The sequence below is a fragment of the Corapipo altera genome, unplaced genomic scaffold (assembly GCF_003945725.1).
Source record: "Corapipo altera isolate COAL_440 unplaced genomic scaffold, ASM394572v1 22b, whole genome shotgun sequence".
Classification (NCBI taxonomy): Eukaryota; Metazoa; Chordata; class Aves; order Passeriformes; family Pipridae; genus Corapipo; species Corapipo altera.
This window is the reverse complement of record NW_020884876.1, coordinates 573501-589376: the sequence shown is the minus strand read 5'-3', so window position 1 is coordinate 589376 and position 15876 is coordinate 573501. Positions and strand designations below refer to the sequence as shown.

General features: G+C 36.2%; 1 protein-coding gene across 2 annotated transcripts in view; it reads left to right on the top strand.

Moving 5' to 3' along the window:
* GABRG1 (gamma-aminobutyric acid type A receptor gamma1 subunit) overlaps positions 1 to 15351 on the top strand; it is a 55388-nt gene extending 40037 nt beyond the window's left edge. The window contains exons 5-9 of one of the 2 annotated variants that reach the window (XM_027635424.1): positions 2532 to 2614; positions 3848 to 3985; positions 4106 to 4258; positions 7361 to 7572; positions 12421 to 15351. In XM_027635424.1, coding sequence (XP_027491225.1) covers positions 2532 to 2614; positions 3848 to 3985; positions 4106 to 4258; positions 7361 to 7572; positions 12421 to 12699 — 865 coding nt within the window. In that variant the 3' untranslated portion in view covers positions 12700 to 15351. Of the gene's footprint in view, positions 1 to 2531; positions 2615 to 3847; positions 3986 to 4105; positions 4259 to 7360; positions 7573 to 11753; positions 11991 to 12420 lie in introns of those variants that run through there. The other variant, XM_027635425.1, reaches the window with a different exon arrangement.
* The last annotated feature ends 525 nt before the right edge of the window (positions 15352 to 15876 follow it).

The window sequence follows — 15876 nt, the reverse complement described above, 5'->3', positions numbered from 1 at the left end:
GTACAGGCGGGATTTTAAGAAAGATGTTATATAACATATAGCACTATGGTGGTCTGTCACTAATATATTGTGGATAAATCATAAATTGTTTTGCAGAATTTCTGTTCTAAATAGTTTGTTATCTAATTTCCACCAAATTATATACTATAAGTAAAATTTTAAATGCTTTGGATAATAAAAATCATAAGAAGTTCAATTAAAGCTAAGGCCCCAATCCTGCATATAATTCTCAACATGTTTTTACCCTTCCAAGCTATTAAAATCAACAGATCTGTTCATCCAAATTAGGCATAAGCAAACATGTTTGTGATAATTCTTCTTGGCAAATGGGAGATGCCTGTGCTGGGTGGTTTTAAGCGTACCATCTAGCTATCTTTACTGATCTTTGAGTCACTTTTCAAGCAGTACTTGAAAGGCTGTAGCCTACAGAAAACATTTTAGGGTCATCTCTCAGTCTAATTTTTTAAATATGCCTAAAAAATCTTGCAATAAATCAGGAGCTGATCAAGAAGTAGTCCATTCAGAGGATGCCATAAATGTGATTCTGCTCTTAAGAGTTTATTCATTTATTTATTTAAACAAAGAGTGGCATAATTTAATTACTTTCTTCTCAATCATTTGTGCTTTGTTCATATGCAGGCTAGTTGTGTTGTATGATCAATTTATAAAAGTCTTCTCTATCAGATGTAAGAAGAATTAGAATGTTTTAAAAGGATTCTCTTCGATGATTTTTTTTTTTTGTGGTATGATTCATTTGGGGGCATATAGATATCTCTGAAGGGCACATTTTAAATGGTTTATTAAGCTGATGTTTATAAAAGTCTCTAGAGAGCCTCTTCTGTTGACATGCTATGTTTTTTACTTTTTTCTAGCTGGCATTTTTAGAGTCATACTTAGACTTTATCCTTCCATTGTCTATTCAGTTTCAATGTACAATTTCTTCTAAAGAGGTTCAAAGTAACACAAAGCAATAAATAAATACAAGCAAAAAAGTCCTGTGAGCCCTCACAGAGCAATAGGTTAGAATCACTGTGTTAGAGTATGAGCTATAAAGCACAGTGAGCTCGTGACAAAACAGCTGAACAGATTTTCACCCAACACTGCAATGTGCAAACATCTGTATAGGTGAGGATGTGTCCTGAATTTTGCCTAAGGCAGAACAACACTGAGAGGTTCATATGTTGCTTATTGAAGGAACTTTAACATGATCTGACACTGCTCCAGGTTTGTGGGCGCCCCTTTTTTTCCTCATTGGTAATTCAGAGAGCAGACGTGGTGAATCTGTTAATCAGCCTTGCTGAATCTCCTCTGAGGGTAGCCCTTGGTCTGTCCATTACACCCATCAATGATTCCATATTTAGTTTTATTGCTTTTAATAGAAGGCTGGGCTTGTTTTCTTTTTGTTTGAGTGTTTGACTATCCAAAGGTTGAAAATGGAAAACAAAGGCAATAAATGCATATATCATAGTTGGCAAATTTGAAAAGCATCTTCAGAGCAATGCAAGTATTTTGCTTAGAAATGTAAGGGACACTTTTTCTTCCTCTCCCCCCACCCAGTGTATGCTAAGAAATACACTTTCCCCTATAAACCTCTTTTGGTCAGGTCCTAGTGGCACTTTCTGTAGAATAAATACTTTGTTCAGAGACTTTCAAAGATTTCTGGCAGCATGTCACAGAATCTTCCTTTTCCCATCCCTTCTTATCTAGTATGTAAGCATTATGTTAATTTTTAAGTTCATTTTAGAAGATATTCTGCATTTCTACATAGTCTTACCAACAAAGAAGGAGGTATTTTAAATGCAAAGAAGTCAGTTTGGAGTCTAGCACCTTACTTCAGCTTCCTAGTGAAAGGTAGCAAGAGCTGGGTTTTGCATTGATTGTTTGGAAGTCCTGGAGAAATCTGTGATAGTATTTTCAAAGCAGCAAGTGATTCAGTTGACACAGTCATGAGTCCTGAACCACCTCTAAAATGTTTATAAGTTGTGAATGAATGCCTTAGACATTAAATGAGTAGAAACATCAAGTCTGCTCTTTCCTGTCCATACTACTGTCTTCGCCAGAGCTGCTTCCATGAGTATAGAGCAAGCTGAAGACTGTCCCCACCTTTTTTTCTCTTGTGTATAGCCACCAGATACAGTGATGCCAAATACAATTTGACTCCACAAATGGATTCTACAGAAACTTTATTTGCTATCATAACTCCCATCCTTCCGCTGTCTTCAGACACTCCTTTTTATCCCCTGTTTCTGGTAGAGCAGCAAGCTGCCCCAGATCAATTGAAAATTTTGGAATGGCTTGAAATACGAGTTGGAACAACACAGATCCTTAGGTTGCATGTGACCATAGTTCTTATTATTTTGTTCTTTGGTGGTGATGCTGGATGTGTTTTTGTTTATACACAGTAAGCTATTCATAACATCCATTAATTGGCAAAATTTATTTCTGTTCATGTTCTTTACTATGTAGTCTGAAGTGTCTGAATGCTTGAATATAACCTTTTTTCTTTTTTTACTCCTTCCTTCTCTAACTAGGCTGACAATTAATGCTGAATGTTATCTTCAGCTTCATAATTTTCCTATGGATGAACACTCCTGTCCTCTGGAGTTTTCAAGCTGTAGGTGGTAAAACACTTTTTTCTCTTTACATTCAGGCTTTAAATTTCCTTAAATTCTGGCATCAGGAGAGCAAATATTTACTTTTTAAAGCCTTGCAATGAAGGAAAGAACTGATCCATTCATGTTTTGGTTAGATTTATTGCATTATTTAATGCAAGAATGAAGGAGTTGAATTACAAGCACTTTGTGCAACTTTAGAAATAGTCCTATTGCTTAGGAGTCTGATGCAATGCCCATTCCAGTTAATGGAAAAGCATCATACTGGAAGAACTTTATTTTTTTTACCTGCAAGATTTGATAATGTTGAATTACTTCCATGTGGTATACTTAAAAGGAAAAATAAGATCTCTCTTCTTCAACCTGCTCCTGTAAATGCTTAATTAGTATAAGAAGTCCTTCTCCTTTCAGTGAGACTTATTTTATGTGAGCAAGAAACACAACTTTCAGGCTCCGTTTTTTTGATATAAACTATATTTTAAAAAAAATCCCAAGGGAATTGTGCTATTAAAATCATAGAATCCCTAAGGTTGGATAAGACCTCCAGGATCAAGTCCAACCTTTGACCAAACACCACCATGTCAACTACACCACAGCACTAAGTACCACATCCAGTAGTTTCTTGAACGCCTCCAGGGATGGTGACTCTACTATCTCCCTGAGTGACCTGTTCCAGTGCTTAACCACCTTCTCACTGAAGAAATTCTTCCTGATACCCAACCTGAACCTCCCCTGATGCAGCTTGAGGCCATTTCCTCTTGTTCTACACTAGTTGCCTGTGAGAAGGGGCTGACCTCCACCTTGCTACAATTTCTTTTCTGGAGGTCTTACCTGAGCCATCAGTAGGAATTTTGTCAAATTACGTACTAAAAGTGTCAGTCCTTTTAAGCTCTTTCTGACCATTTAATGGTAATCTAAATTGCATTTGTGTATTAATTTATAATGATGATTCTGAGCCAAGTTTTCATATCGGAGTTCAAGAATATCATGTAGATATTTCCAAAATATTTGTATTTACATAGTTATTTATCTATCATACATTTAGCTGGGTTTAAAACTGAGGTCAGATATTTTGTTGTTAAATTTTAAGTGTATCAGGTGGACTACAGATTGTCTTTGTCTCTAATTCATTTTCTGTGTAGCCCTGGTTTAGTTTATAAGTAACTTCAGATATCACAAAACATGCTTTGGTACATTCTGTGGCTGAATGTTTGATTTGTTTTGTTTTGTTCCAGATGGATATCCCAGAAATGAAATTGAATACAAATGGAAGAAAACCTCTGTGGAAGTGGCAGATCCAAAATACTGGAGATTGTATCAGTTTGCATTTGTAGGGTTACGAAACACAACTGAAATTTCTCATACCTTGTCTGGTAAGGCAAAGTGTTAAGTTTTATTTTGTGCCAGATCTGTACAGAACAAGACTAGCAGACCAAGATACAACTGAAAACCATATTAAATATAATGTAAATATTTTTATTTTTCATTTATAGGTGATTATATTATTATGACAATCTTCTTTGATCTTAGCAGACGTATGGGATATTTTACTATTCAGACATACATTCCTTGCATACTCACAGTTGTTCTTTCATGGGTGTCATTTTGGATCAATAAGGATGCAGTTCCTGCAAGGACTTCTCTGGGTAAGAATGTCTTTTTTTCAGCCTTGAAGGGTCTGGTACTCCCCAAAAATACAAATCTGCAGCATGGAGTAAATCAGCCACAGCTTATTCCCCTTCAGATTGTTACTGTTGGTCACTCTTTTTCTTGAACTGCAAGGCTGGGAGTAGAAGAATCCTATTATGGCTGCAGAGCAGGGCTTAAGGAGGGAATGTTGAACATGGAAATCCTTATCCAAGCCCTGTGGATCTGCTGTTGTTCACATAAATATGTTTTTTCTCCTTTATGTTCTTTTTGTCACCTCCAGGGACTGCAATGTGGCAGTTATTAATCTGACAAGTATGACTTCACTTAGCATCATGGAACAAATGATGTCATTACTACAGGAGTGTAAATTGTGAAGATATGGTTTTGGTGGTTTTTTCTTTATTTTTTGTTGGTGTTTTTATGTTGTTTTTGTTGATGATGGTTTAATAATAGAAATGATTCAGTTATTCTTTTAAGCCCAGCATAGGACAGAAAATTTGCAATCAGACTTACAGTTAAGCCTATAACACATAAAAACTGACTCACTGTCCTGCTTTTACTACAGACAGTACTGAAATGTGTTGCAAGTTCCAGTATAGAGACACTTCTGTGTTCCTGTCATCTTGGCTGACCTACTTAGCATGGTGTCAGTCTTTTGAGTTTGACCATTTAGGATTCCTGTGCAGCCTTAGAGAAAAGTTTGTCCCCACATAAAGCACTATAGATGTGGTGCATGGAGTGCACAGGATGTACATTAGCAACTTTGAGTTTAGAAGTGACAGATGCATATAGTAAAACTGATGACAGCAGTATGACCTATTTTGGGAGAAAGATCAAGAGCTGAGAGTGTATCTTAGGAAGTGAGAGATGTGAGTTAATTTTTCATCATTATTATGCATTATATCATTATTCATTTAGCATTGTGAACACACCATCCACACCTTATAGGATCATTTACTACCAGAAAGGTCAGTCCAGGCTTTAACTCCCTGCTTTTGCCACTGAAAATGGACCAACTGCAAGTCTGCAAGATTAATGAGTCAAGAAAGTAAGCAGAAATGAGCATGGCTTAGTAGCCTAATGAAAAGGTAAGGGGAGAAAATCTAAGTCTTGGATCCTAACTTTGTTATTCAGAAGTGCTGCAAAGTTTAGTGAAGAGACCCCAAAGTTTTAAATAAATAAGTGAAACTAACTTTTGGTAGTTTTAGACCTTGATGTAGAAATCTCTTATCAGATTTCTTTGACTAACTAATCATTGGACATCATTGTGGGTTCTGACTAGCTAGAAGACACTAGGTATAACAGGAGAAACTGTTGTATTGGTATCCTGCTAGTTCTGTATCCAGTTTGTTCTTTTTACAGAGTACTTTTTATATGCCATGAACCTAGAAAATTTGCCTTTGATGTCATGGTTTAGCTGAAGTTTTCAAGCTCTCACTTCAGCAGTACTAACCTTCATCTACTTGAGATGAACTACAAACGTTTGCAATGTCTTATTTACAGCTCCCTGCAGGTAACTCTGAGCTCCTTCTGTGTGAACATGCAAAAGCCATAGTTTGACAGATTGTAGGATGACTTTTCTCGCGTGCAAATGTTCTGATGAAGGAGAAAAAGAGTACTTGTCAAATAGATACAATTTTATAGAAAAAGACTGAGAAATTAAGGCAAGAAAGGCAAAACTAAGCAAGGTCTGTTGTGGCAAGTAGCTGTTGTGCTATTGAAGGTTTGCTCTCTGGGACAGCCCCCATATATGCCTTTCACATAGCAGAGTTGACTGGGAAAATCCACATCTCTTTTTGTCTTCTCTGAAGAGAAGTTGGTAACAGGGAATGCTGGGTGTGACTTTTCCCCTGGATGCTGTGCTGGGGTCTGGCACAGTGAAAAGGCTTGGGCCTTTTTCTTCCATGTATGTTGAAAGATCCTGGCAGATTGTGGTTTCCCAAAGCTAAGGATTTGGGATGATTAAAGGTATTTAGGTATTTAAACATATAGAGAAATGCCTAATTGATTTCCAAAGTATCTAGTGGGAGTGAAGCACTTTTGAAGAACTCTATGGTTATCTGTGTGCCCTTTTAGGCATGTAATTTCACTGGGAAATCTGTTGCAAAATCACTACTACCTTCCTGCTGCAGGAGTAGCGACCATAGCGACCCCTGATTCCGTGCTTTGATTTATAAGCCGTAGACAGCCATAGACTGCTGTAATGCATTATTTTTTAATAATCCTGTGCATTTAAATAAAAAATTTGTGTGTTCAAGTATTGCTCTCCAAAGGAAAGGTCACATCCTAATTTTGGACTATTATGAAAAAGGGTTTGCATTTGCCTGAAAAATCAAATATAAGAAGACTGTGTTAACACCTTATAAATGCTGAACCAGTGAAGAGTGGCATAGTCGAGATTTTGAACATACTGTTATTAAAGCTAGCTGGTTCTTTTAATTAAGTTGTATGTAAGTGAATGAAGGAAAACATTTTCCATTACTTAAGACAGAGTATTGAAAACATATCTATTAACTTAGAGTATGACACCAGAAAGGCCGTGAAGGTCATCTAATTTTATCTACTACATGTCAGAAACAAACAATTGAAAACATTTTTCATTTTTCTTATGTTTACCAGAAGTTTGAATTCATTAAAAATTAATGCACCTTTTTTCTGAATGCATCCTTTTTTACCTTTTAATCTTTCAAAAGCTAAAGTTCTTTCTTGTGTTTGTAAAATATGTGCTTATTTGTACCTGTTTTTCTATTGTATTTGTTTTATATGTACATTTTATGACAGATTTATAAAATTGCAGAAACTTTCTCAATATCACTGTTTATTCAATGTATGTCAAACATAGAAGGGATTTAAAGGGAAGGTGAAATGTGCTACCTTCTCTATGATCCTATGGTGGCTGTTGGATCCATAGGGATGGCTTCTTGCAATAGTATCGATTCATGTGGGTGTAATCAGTGATGAACCCTGCCGTGGCTCAGTTCCTATATGCCTCGTCAATGAATTAAGGGCTAATTTAATGATTTTTTTCTTACACTATGATTGGATTACTTATACGTTTCCTCTTCCTGCTTTTTTTTCTCTGTTTCTTTCTCAAACAGGCATCACAACGGTGCTGACCATGACAACACTGAGTACAATTGCCAGAAAGTCACTCCCAAAGGTTTCCTATGTGACAGCAATGGACCTTTTTGTCTCAGTTTGTTTCATTTTTGTGTTTGCTGCCTTGATGGAATATGGCACCTTGCATTACTTTACCAGCAACAGGAAAGGGGACAAAGGAAAACAAAAGAAGGCAAAATCTAAGCCATCAGTAAGTTTAGTTGAACAAGAAAAAAAAAAAGGAAATACAGAATGCTTCTTGTTGCAGCATTCATTTTGGAGAGACTGGTTCTTGAGTAGAAAAGCTAACATTCAAAGATAATTAACACTAATATTTATTTTGTCATTTTTTTACAGTTGGGGGTTTGTACTTATTTTCTGTAAATACTACTAATGAGAAGGAGTTTTAGAACATTTCACTCTTATGTGAATGAGAACACATCAGCCTAAGATGGAGAGCGGTTTGATATAATACTCCATGCCCTTGTTGCTTCTAGAGCTGCCCATGGAGCTTGCGCCCATGGAGATGGTTCTGTCTGGGCACAGAGCTTCTAGAAACAGCACTTGGCAAAGAACCAGAGAAAAGACTGTAGCAGTAAAGATAATGTAAATGGACTGAAGGTGTGAGGATTTCTTTGGATCTGCATCACCTAACCTGGGTCTTAGAAAGGTTTGCAAAGGAAAAAATGCTTATTATTGGTCAGTATTCTGGCTTCCTCCCACTAGAGAAATTCTACCTTAACTCTTTTAAAAATTTGCTTCCATGTTTCTTTCTGGTTAAATGAACTTGCTGCTTTTACAAGCTGATGTTCATATGGTGTAAATCCCCACATGTCTCAGGATCAAGCATTATTCAGTTTTAAGAGGCTTTCTGTTTCTGCAGTAAGGATACTGGAATTTCCAAAGAATCTATTGTCAGGGGCTAGTACAAATATTTAAACTAAGAAAACATGGAGATAACTCCATTAAATAGCTTATCCATTTGAATGTTAGTCTTAATAGTCTTATATTGATTTTAGTCATTTTACAGAGAGAATAAGAACAAGGACAATGTTGTAAATCCCTCTTCCAGATCATTTCTATCAAAGCAAGCAGGAGCACAGATGAATCATAATACCAGTTGTCTTTTCTGGATGAAGGCCGAATACCACCTGTGTAAGATGAAGCAGAAATTGATATGAAATTACAGAAGCCCGGATATAGAAATACAAAACTCCTATTATGCTATATCCATTCTGCAACTGCTGTCAGGAAGAACTGGTGCACCCATTCTGAGCAGCACTGTTGTGGGAAACTGTCTTATGGGTGCTAGGGCTTAATGCCAGGGAAATGAGAGCCCTTAGGTTTCATATGGTGAGCTGATCGAAGTGGATTAGCTGTGTTTTTATGAAAAGGCTAGTGGTGAAGGGTTAATACTGCCCTGTGCTGCCTTGTTCAGACATTACTGTGGTCCTCAGGGAATCCAGCACAGACAAGAGAACTGGAAAATGGAAACCTCAAACCTCCTTCCTGTTAGTGGTACAAACAAATGTGAGCACAATGGAAGGGGCAGAACAGAGGCTTTGGCAAGGGCCACAGCTGAGCAATGATGGTAAAAGGTAACAGAGGCTGAAGAATGTGGGGGCTTCCCAGTGTTAGCACAGCAGATTCAATTTCAGGTTGCTGTTGCCATGAGGTCTCAACAACACTCAGTGAACACAATGCTGAATAGGTCTACTTTCAGCATGCACAACACAGAGAAGAGGAAGATGGAAGGAAGTATTGGTTTACCCAGATCAGGGAGATATTAAAGATCAGCTGCTGACAAATCAAAAGACTTTGAAGTAATCTGCAAGTATGCTCATTTGAATGGAGTAATGACACTTTCCACAATCTGTTCACACATCAGCCATTAGTGCAATAATCTGCCAAGTGCTTTGATATTTCCAGTGCATATGAAAATTTAAAATGTAGAGTTATGATGAGATAGAAACTATGAATGAATAAATAGCTGGAATTTGCACTAAGACTAAAATTAGCAACATAATGCTCAAAATACTGTTCATTTGTGGTTTACTGGGTTCCTAAAGCATACTTCTTATTTCTAAGTATTTGAAAAAAAAAATCTTTTCACACAGAATACTTTAAACATGTTCCAGCATGCTATGGCTACGAGACCATACTAGATACAGAAATTACACTAAAAAAAGAAAGAATTAAAGTTAATATACTTAGATGCAAGGATTCTAATTTGATAAATAGGGGGGTTTTGGTGATGTTTTATAAAAAGCCATAACATTTCTTGTTCCAAATAAAACAAATAAAGAAGCCGTCTGATTAGTTAATGAGAAGTCATACAATTACAAATCCTTTACTTATTTCTCCCTTCTTTACTTTTGTCAAAGACTTCTATTAATTATTTTTCTCCTGTAGTTTTGGGTTTGTAACTCAAAGAAACAATTTAATTTTAAAGGTCCATTTAATTTTGTTTGAAAAGTTCTCATTTACAGGTGTTTTTTCCTTGGAAAACTTGCCTTGTATAGATCTTCTATTTCTACTGCAAAATGCAATAAAAGTCTATTATTCTAGGAACTAATGCCAATAAGGCACAATAAATGATCTTGTGAAAAAAATGGTGAGATTTTACAAATGCTTACAGCAGTTTTATCTTAGAACATATGTGTTGGCATCATTCACGAAAGGTAGTATGAATTGGCTTATGCAAATCCACATTAGTAAAGATAATGAGTTTGGGCAGGAAATATTAAACTTAATTAGTTGTGGATCTTGTTCTGTTCATCATTTCAGCTGAAGTGAATGCATCACCTTAGCTGATCTCCACAGACAATAGCTTTCTTTTGTACATGTATTAGTGTTATTGCAGAATAATTGTGGTTTGATCCTATCAGACTGGATTATAAATTCTTGCCATGATACATGAAGTTTTATCTACAATGTCAGTAGACATGTACATAAAAAATCAGCATGTATTACTGTACCTACGTATTGTGGCTGTTTTGTTGGGTTTTTTTAAGTCTCTGCCAATAGATATAGAATCATTTTCGTGTGAGGTCTTTTTTCTTCTTTTCACTCGCATTACCTCTTCCTTACATGCATTTTATATATTTCTTCTAGGTAGTTAAGCCTATAACATGACTATGTCTGTCACTCTCAAGTTTCCTCTTCAAACCTGTAATTCAGTAGCCACCTTCAGTCTGTGCAGGTGACATGAGCAATGAAAAGCAGTACTGTAATTTTCTCCTTCTCCCACGGTGTTTCTGAGTTGGGGATTTCTGTTTTACCCCAGCTGTAGAAACAACTCATGCCATGAATCTTACATGGGCAGAACAAACAGTCAAAAAATTCTTGTAATGCCAGAGTAGGTGTGAATCAGAAATAAGCATCTTTCCCTATTTATCTTCAATAGAATAATAATTTTTTTTCAGTTAAAAAAAATTCAACTTTTTATATTTTATAAAAGTAAGCCCTGTTTGCAATACCTAAAATTAGAATAGAAGTGTATAACTCCTGTTTGTTAGCATTGTCAGTATTAGTGTATAACTCCTGTTTGTTAGCATTGTCAGTATTTTATCATAACTGAAAAGAATAATGAGGTCCTTTAGGACGATAATTAGTTCCCTAGGTCATCATGTCTAATAAGTATTGAAGCAGCAGTCTGTGTGAAATTTTCTTTTAAAGACACTTATTTAATAATGCTGTTTGGTAAAATGCCCATGCAGTAATAGAATGCCTCCTTAACAATGTATAGAGATCTGTGTACTGGCCAAAGCAATTCCCATGAAGTGGGACAGCAGATATGAAGTGTATCAAGAAGCTAAATTATGTGGCTTCCCACTTTTCATATTTCTTCTATAGATTTGCATTGCCTTTCATGTGTAATTGGTTAAGAGAACTTATTCTTTACACTTAAATACCCAGTTAGATCTTCTCTCTGCATCCTTTCCTGCTGTATTTATTCTTACATGACAAAATATGAAGATGGTAGAAAAGAGAAAGGTGGGGTAAGAGTAATGTTATTGTGACCCCTCTCTTTGGTCTGAAGATTTTAGAAGACATACCAAAGATGGGGCAGGGAAAGGGGGAGGAAAGTTGAAAGGAAGAGGATTATGGAGTAGCTTGAAAAGGCCATGAGATTTAGAAAGAGGAAAGAAAAGGATAGAGAAAGAGAGTGCCTTCTGAAACATTCAGGAAAACACGGATGATAAGTAAAGAACCATGTAGAAACAAAATAATAAAAGAGGGAAAGGAAGATTGTGTTAGTGGAGGTAAAAGGAAGATGAAAAGGCAAAAGTCACAAGAAAGGGAATAGCAAACACTGTATGTACTTGGTAATAAGGCACTCAAATTTTTTTCTATGAGCATTATTAGCATCTATTACACTGTTTTTGTCAGATTGCAAGAGGGTTGTTGTGCCCACAGAAAAATGAAAGTAAGAATTAAGAGCTGAACTAATCAGTTTCAGTGACTTGAGTGGCATTCTCCTAAGGACTTGTGTCTTGGATTATAAAGGTGGGGGAATATTGTTTAAGGATGTAACATCAGAGGATTAGATGGCATAGCCTTATGTGTTTCAGTCTGTTAAACTTCACCACTGGTGCTGTACCTATCCCATTAGCTTTTTTCTGGTTTTGAAATGTTTTCCAAACGTTCCAAATGATAGAAGGACCATCATTCCTTTGGTAGTGATGATTATAGATAGCTTGTGGACTTGGTTGTGACCCAATTGTCAAGCAGTGACTGACTTCAAAATGTTTGTCTGTGTTGTATAGATGGGATCAACTAACTCTGTCTATGTAACTAATTATCTACTATTCCCAAATTACAGCACAACCCAGTTTTCACTGTGGCAGGTGAAAATCATTCATGATCTTTTGCCTTCATGAACTAATTATATACAGCAGTTCATAATTTGCTGTTTTCTTTAATATTAGAATTTCTGTATATTAGAATTTCTGTATATTGTACTGAGCATGATTATGATGCTGTGGAAAGCCTATGGAATTATTTAATATGAGGATAAAAATGCACAAAACTGTATTTTTCTTTTTTTTTTCTTAAGAAACCACCTGCAATCGCTGTTCGACCTGGATCAACACTAATTCCAATTAATAACATTAATCATCTCCCTGAACGTGATGATGATTATGGATATGAGTGCCTTGAAGGAAAAGACTGTGCTAGCTTCTTTTGTTGTTTTGAAGACTGCCGCACAGGATCTTGGCGAGAAGGAAGAATACACATCCGTATTGCAAAAATTGACTCCTATTCTCGAATATTCTTTCCTACTGCCTTTGCATTATTCAATCTTGTTTATTGGATTGGCTATCTTTATCTATAAATTTCAGATTTGACAAACTCAGAAAAAAATTCTAATTGAACAGTCATTAATACTTTCAACTGAGCAATCAAAGATTAGAGTTGGTCCAAAATTACTTAAATTGTAATGCTTTAAAAATTTGAAACAATGAGAGGAAATATGATGATGTAGTCTCCCTCTTGTGATCAACTATAGAACTGATAGTGGTATTTTGAAGAGAAAATTTAAAAATAAGATTTATCTTTCCTTAACACACATGCACACAGTTTTTTCCAGCTCTAAGAAAATGCAGAGTCAAGGGGCTATGTTATTTAACTGGACAGTTCTACGTAAGCTTTCAGTTTTAATCCTTAATGATAATGCAGAAGGATTTTTGTAGCATCTCACACCTTTACAAAGAAAGCCTTAATAAAGTGAGATTAGTTAGTCTCATCCATTTAATCCATAAGGTGATGATTTTATTAATCCCTGATTTTAAAAAGTTGAAATGTAACATTTCCCTTTTCAATCTGCAGTATTTTAAAAAGCATGATTAAGTCATAATTAATCAATTCAGATTTATACAGAATGCAAATGTTAGAGCAGCAAGAAATGGATATATCAAAACACCCAAGGGTAATTCTGAGCTTGTCTTATCCTGACTATTGATAGAGGCTTTTGGCTTTCAGCCTTAGATTACGTTTATGTCTGTGCTTAATCTCCTGTTACTTCACTGTTGTGAGTTCCCGGAAGTTGTCCAAGAGGGCTACAACTTTCAAAAATTCTTACCCAGCTACCATTGCTTACTCATTTCATGGAAAAGAGACTGGGGTTGGCTGAGATTCTGAGCATTAAACGCAGCACTCTTCACATCCTCTCATTTGTCTGATTCATACTCAGTGCCAGAGAAAAATGCATACCTCTACTTTTGGCAGAATTTGTATCAGCAGAGTTTGGAAAACCTGTAACAGCGTTGTAGTCACTGTACTCAAAGCCACTGTGTTAAATCTCCAGCCCTGAGAGTGTAGTGTATGATCTGCTCCACTGTGCATGGAGTATGATTTTGTAGATTCTGTTTGTTACTGCATATGCTGCTCACTGAGCCAAAGCCAAGTGGTATTAATTTACTGAGCCTGTGGTATGGATTGCTGGGTAATTACCTTCTTGGTATTAGTTTGTTTCTAATGGATAAGTCATGTTATGGAGAGGGAGTTAAAATATCCTTATTCATTGCAGATCCTTCTCCAACAATGCATCCCCCCCCAAAATCATAGGACCAGTTCTTCATCCTTTCTGTCAGAGCTTTTCATCACTTTGGTAGCAATTCTTCAGTATTAGTCTTTCTGGACTGTTTTCTCTTTGTTGACTGTTGCTGACTTGGCAGCATTTGGTATCTCATTTCTATTTCTAAATCCATTGTCTTCATTATGGAAAAGTGCAGTCTTTCCTCCATTCTCGAAACCAGTCTCAAGTGAGCTTGCAAAACCACTGTAAAATGAAGATATGCATTAACTAAAAGTCAGCATTACACCGAAGACCTTACAGATCTTTAAAGAGGATTAATGGGATTAGCATTTGGCTGTAGGTAAGAATGTTCAGTACTAAAGATAAAGACATGATTAATAGCTAAGAATAGAAAATGTTACATGAAAAACCCACTCCCAATATTTCTGTTAAATGTGCTCCTTCCTCTGAATTTCTCAGAAAAGATTAATGTATATTTATATTCTAGTTTGTACCAGGCGTAATAAGATATGATATGCAATACGCATTTCAAAGGAAATGCTACTGTGGTGTTCAGCCCCAAAGTATAACAGAAAATGCAAGACTGTGCAGTCATACTGAAAAGAAGTGTGAAAGAAGATCCAATTTTAATGAAAACTTTATTTCGGTATTTAGCTGATGAAATATAGGAGTGGTTGAGAGAATCTGAAGGCCCACTGTCAAGGATGGCTGACATTGTTTGTTGTGTGACATTTCCGAGTACTGACTTCTGACTGGTAGACTAAGCATAGCAATGTGGCATGATTATCAGCTCTGATTTGCTATAATTTATTGGTTTTTAGAGTCTCACTTCCAGAAAATGGTCAGTCCAATGGAAACATGTCAGTTTTAATTCAATAATGTAATTTGATGCTTTTTGACAGCACATTAAACACATTCTTCTGTAGGAGGTATGAAGGTGGCGTCAGCAGCATGTTGGATGTGTACTTGAAAAGTAGTCAGCTTGCTACACAATACAAGATATAAATTTTGTGAGCCCCTGAGTTTCATTAATTCACCTTTAAACAAAAGAAACTTGAAAGAACTTGGCACTTCACAAGAGGAAATACAAATTTCACAGCCTGCTCTCCTCTGGCACATCTAGTTAGCTTTTTCTATTCATGTGGTTGTCAGTTGCCAATCAGCCTCCAGTGACTGAATTGGAGAACAGAAAACATCCAGAATTGGCAAGGGATGGATGAGAAGCCTTTCATCTCCAATTTCTATGAAACAATGTAATGGAGTATTAAACCTATTGAATGTTATGGCTGTTTGGCTTATGGATACACTTGCTTCTGTCTGTTGACAAACTTTTCTGTGTACTTCATTTGTTTCTGATGAAATAATTTTAGTTTCCCATTGTATTGTGAGTGCAAATAGAAACGGAATGTAGTGACCTGTAACATGGCATGTAATAAATGTGTTATTTTAGTCCTATGTGTTTTCTTTCTAATCTGCATGTAAGCACTTGATTCCCAGAAATCTAAGTGATACTCAAAGAAATGGCAAGGAACAGACAGTATAATTACTTGTACCTAGATGCTGCAGTCATTTTTCAAACTTACGCAGATAAAAGTTTGTTTACTGTTGCTGGGATCACAATATTTTGGAGTCATATTATTCTGACCATCATTACATAAGCACATGCTTAAACCTAGTCCTAGTCAGTACTGTTATTAGACCAGAATTCAGAAAAGTGAGTGCTTATGCACTGTCATAAATAGTGATGCTATCATGAATTCAGGCCATTAACACATGCTTAATTTGCACTAATTTCAATAACGAGTGTTCAGTAGCTTAAGTAATTGAACACTAAGGATGTGAGCCAGAGCCTTTTTCAGTAAGAGATTTCTCACTGAAAGAGGGGGGCTTAAGAGGAGAAATTGCCATAAAGGTAGAGAGGCGAAAAATTCTGGGGAAGCTGTTTTATACTACACCTATTGTAGGCATTTCTTG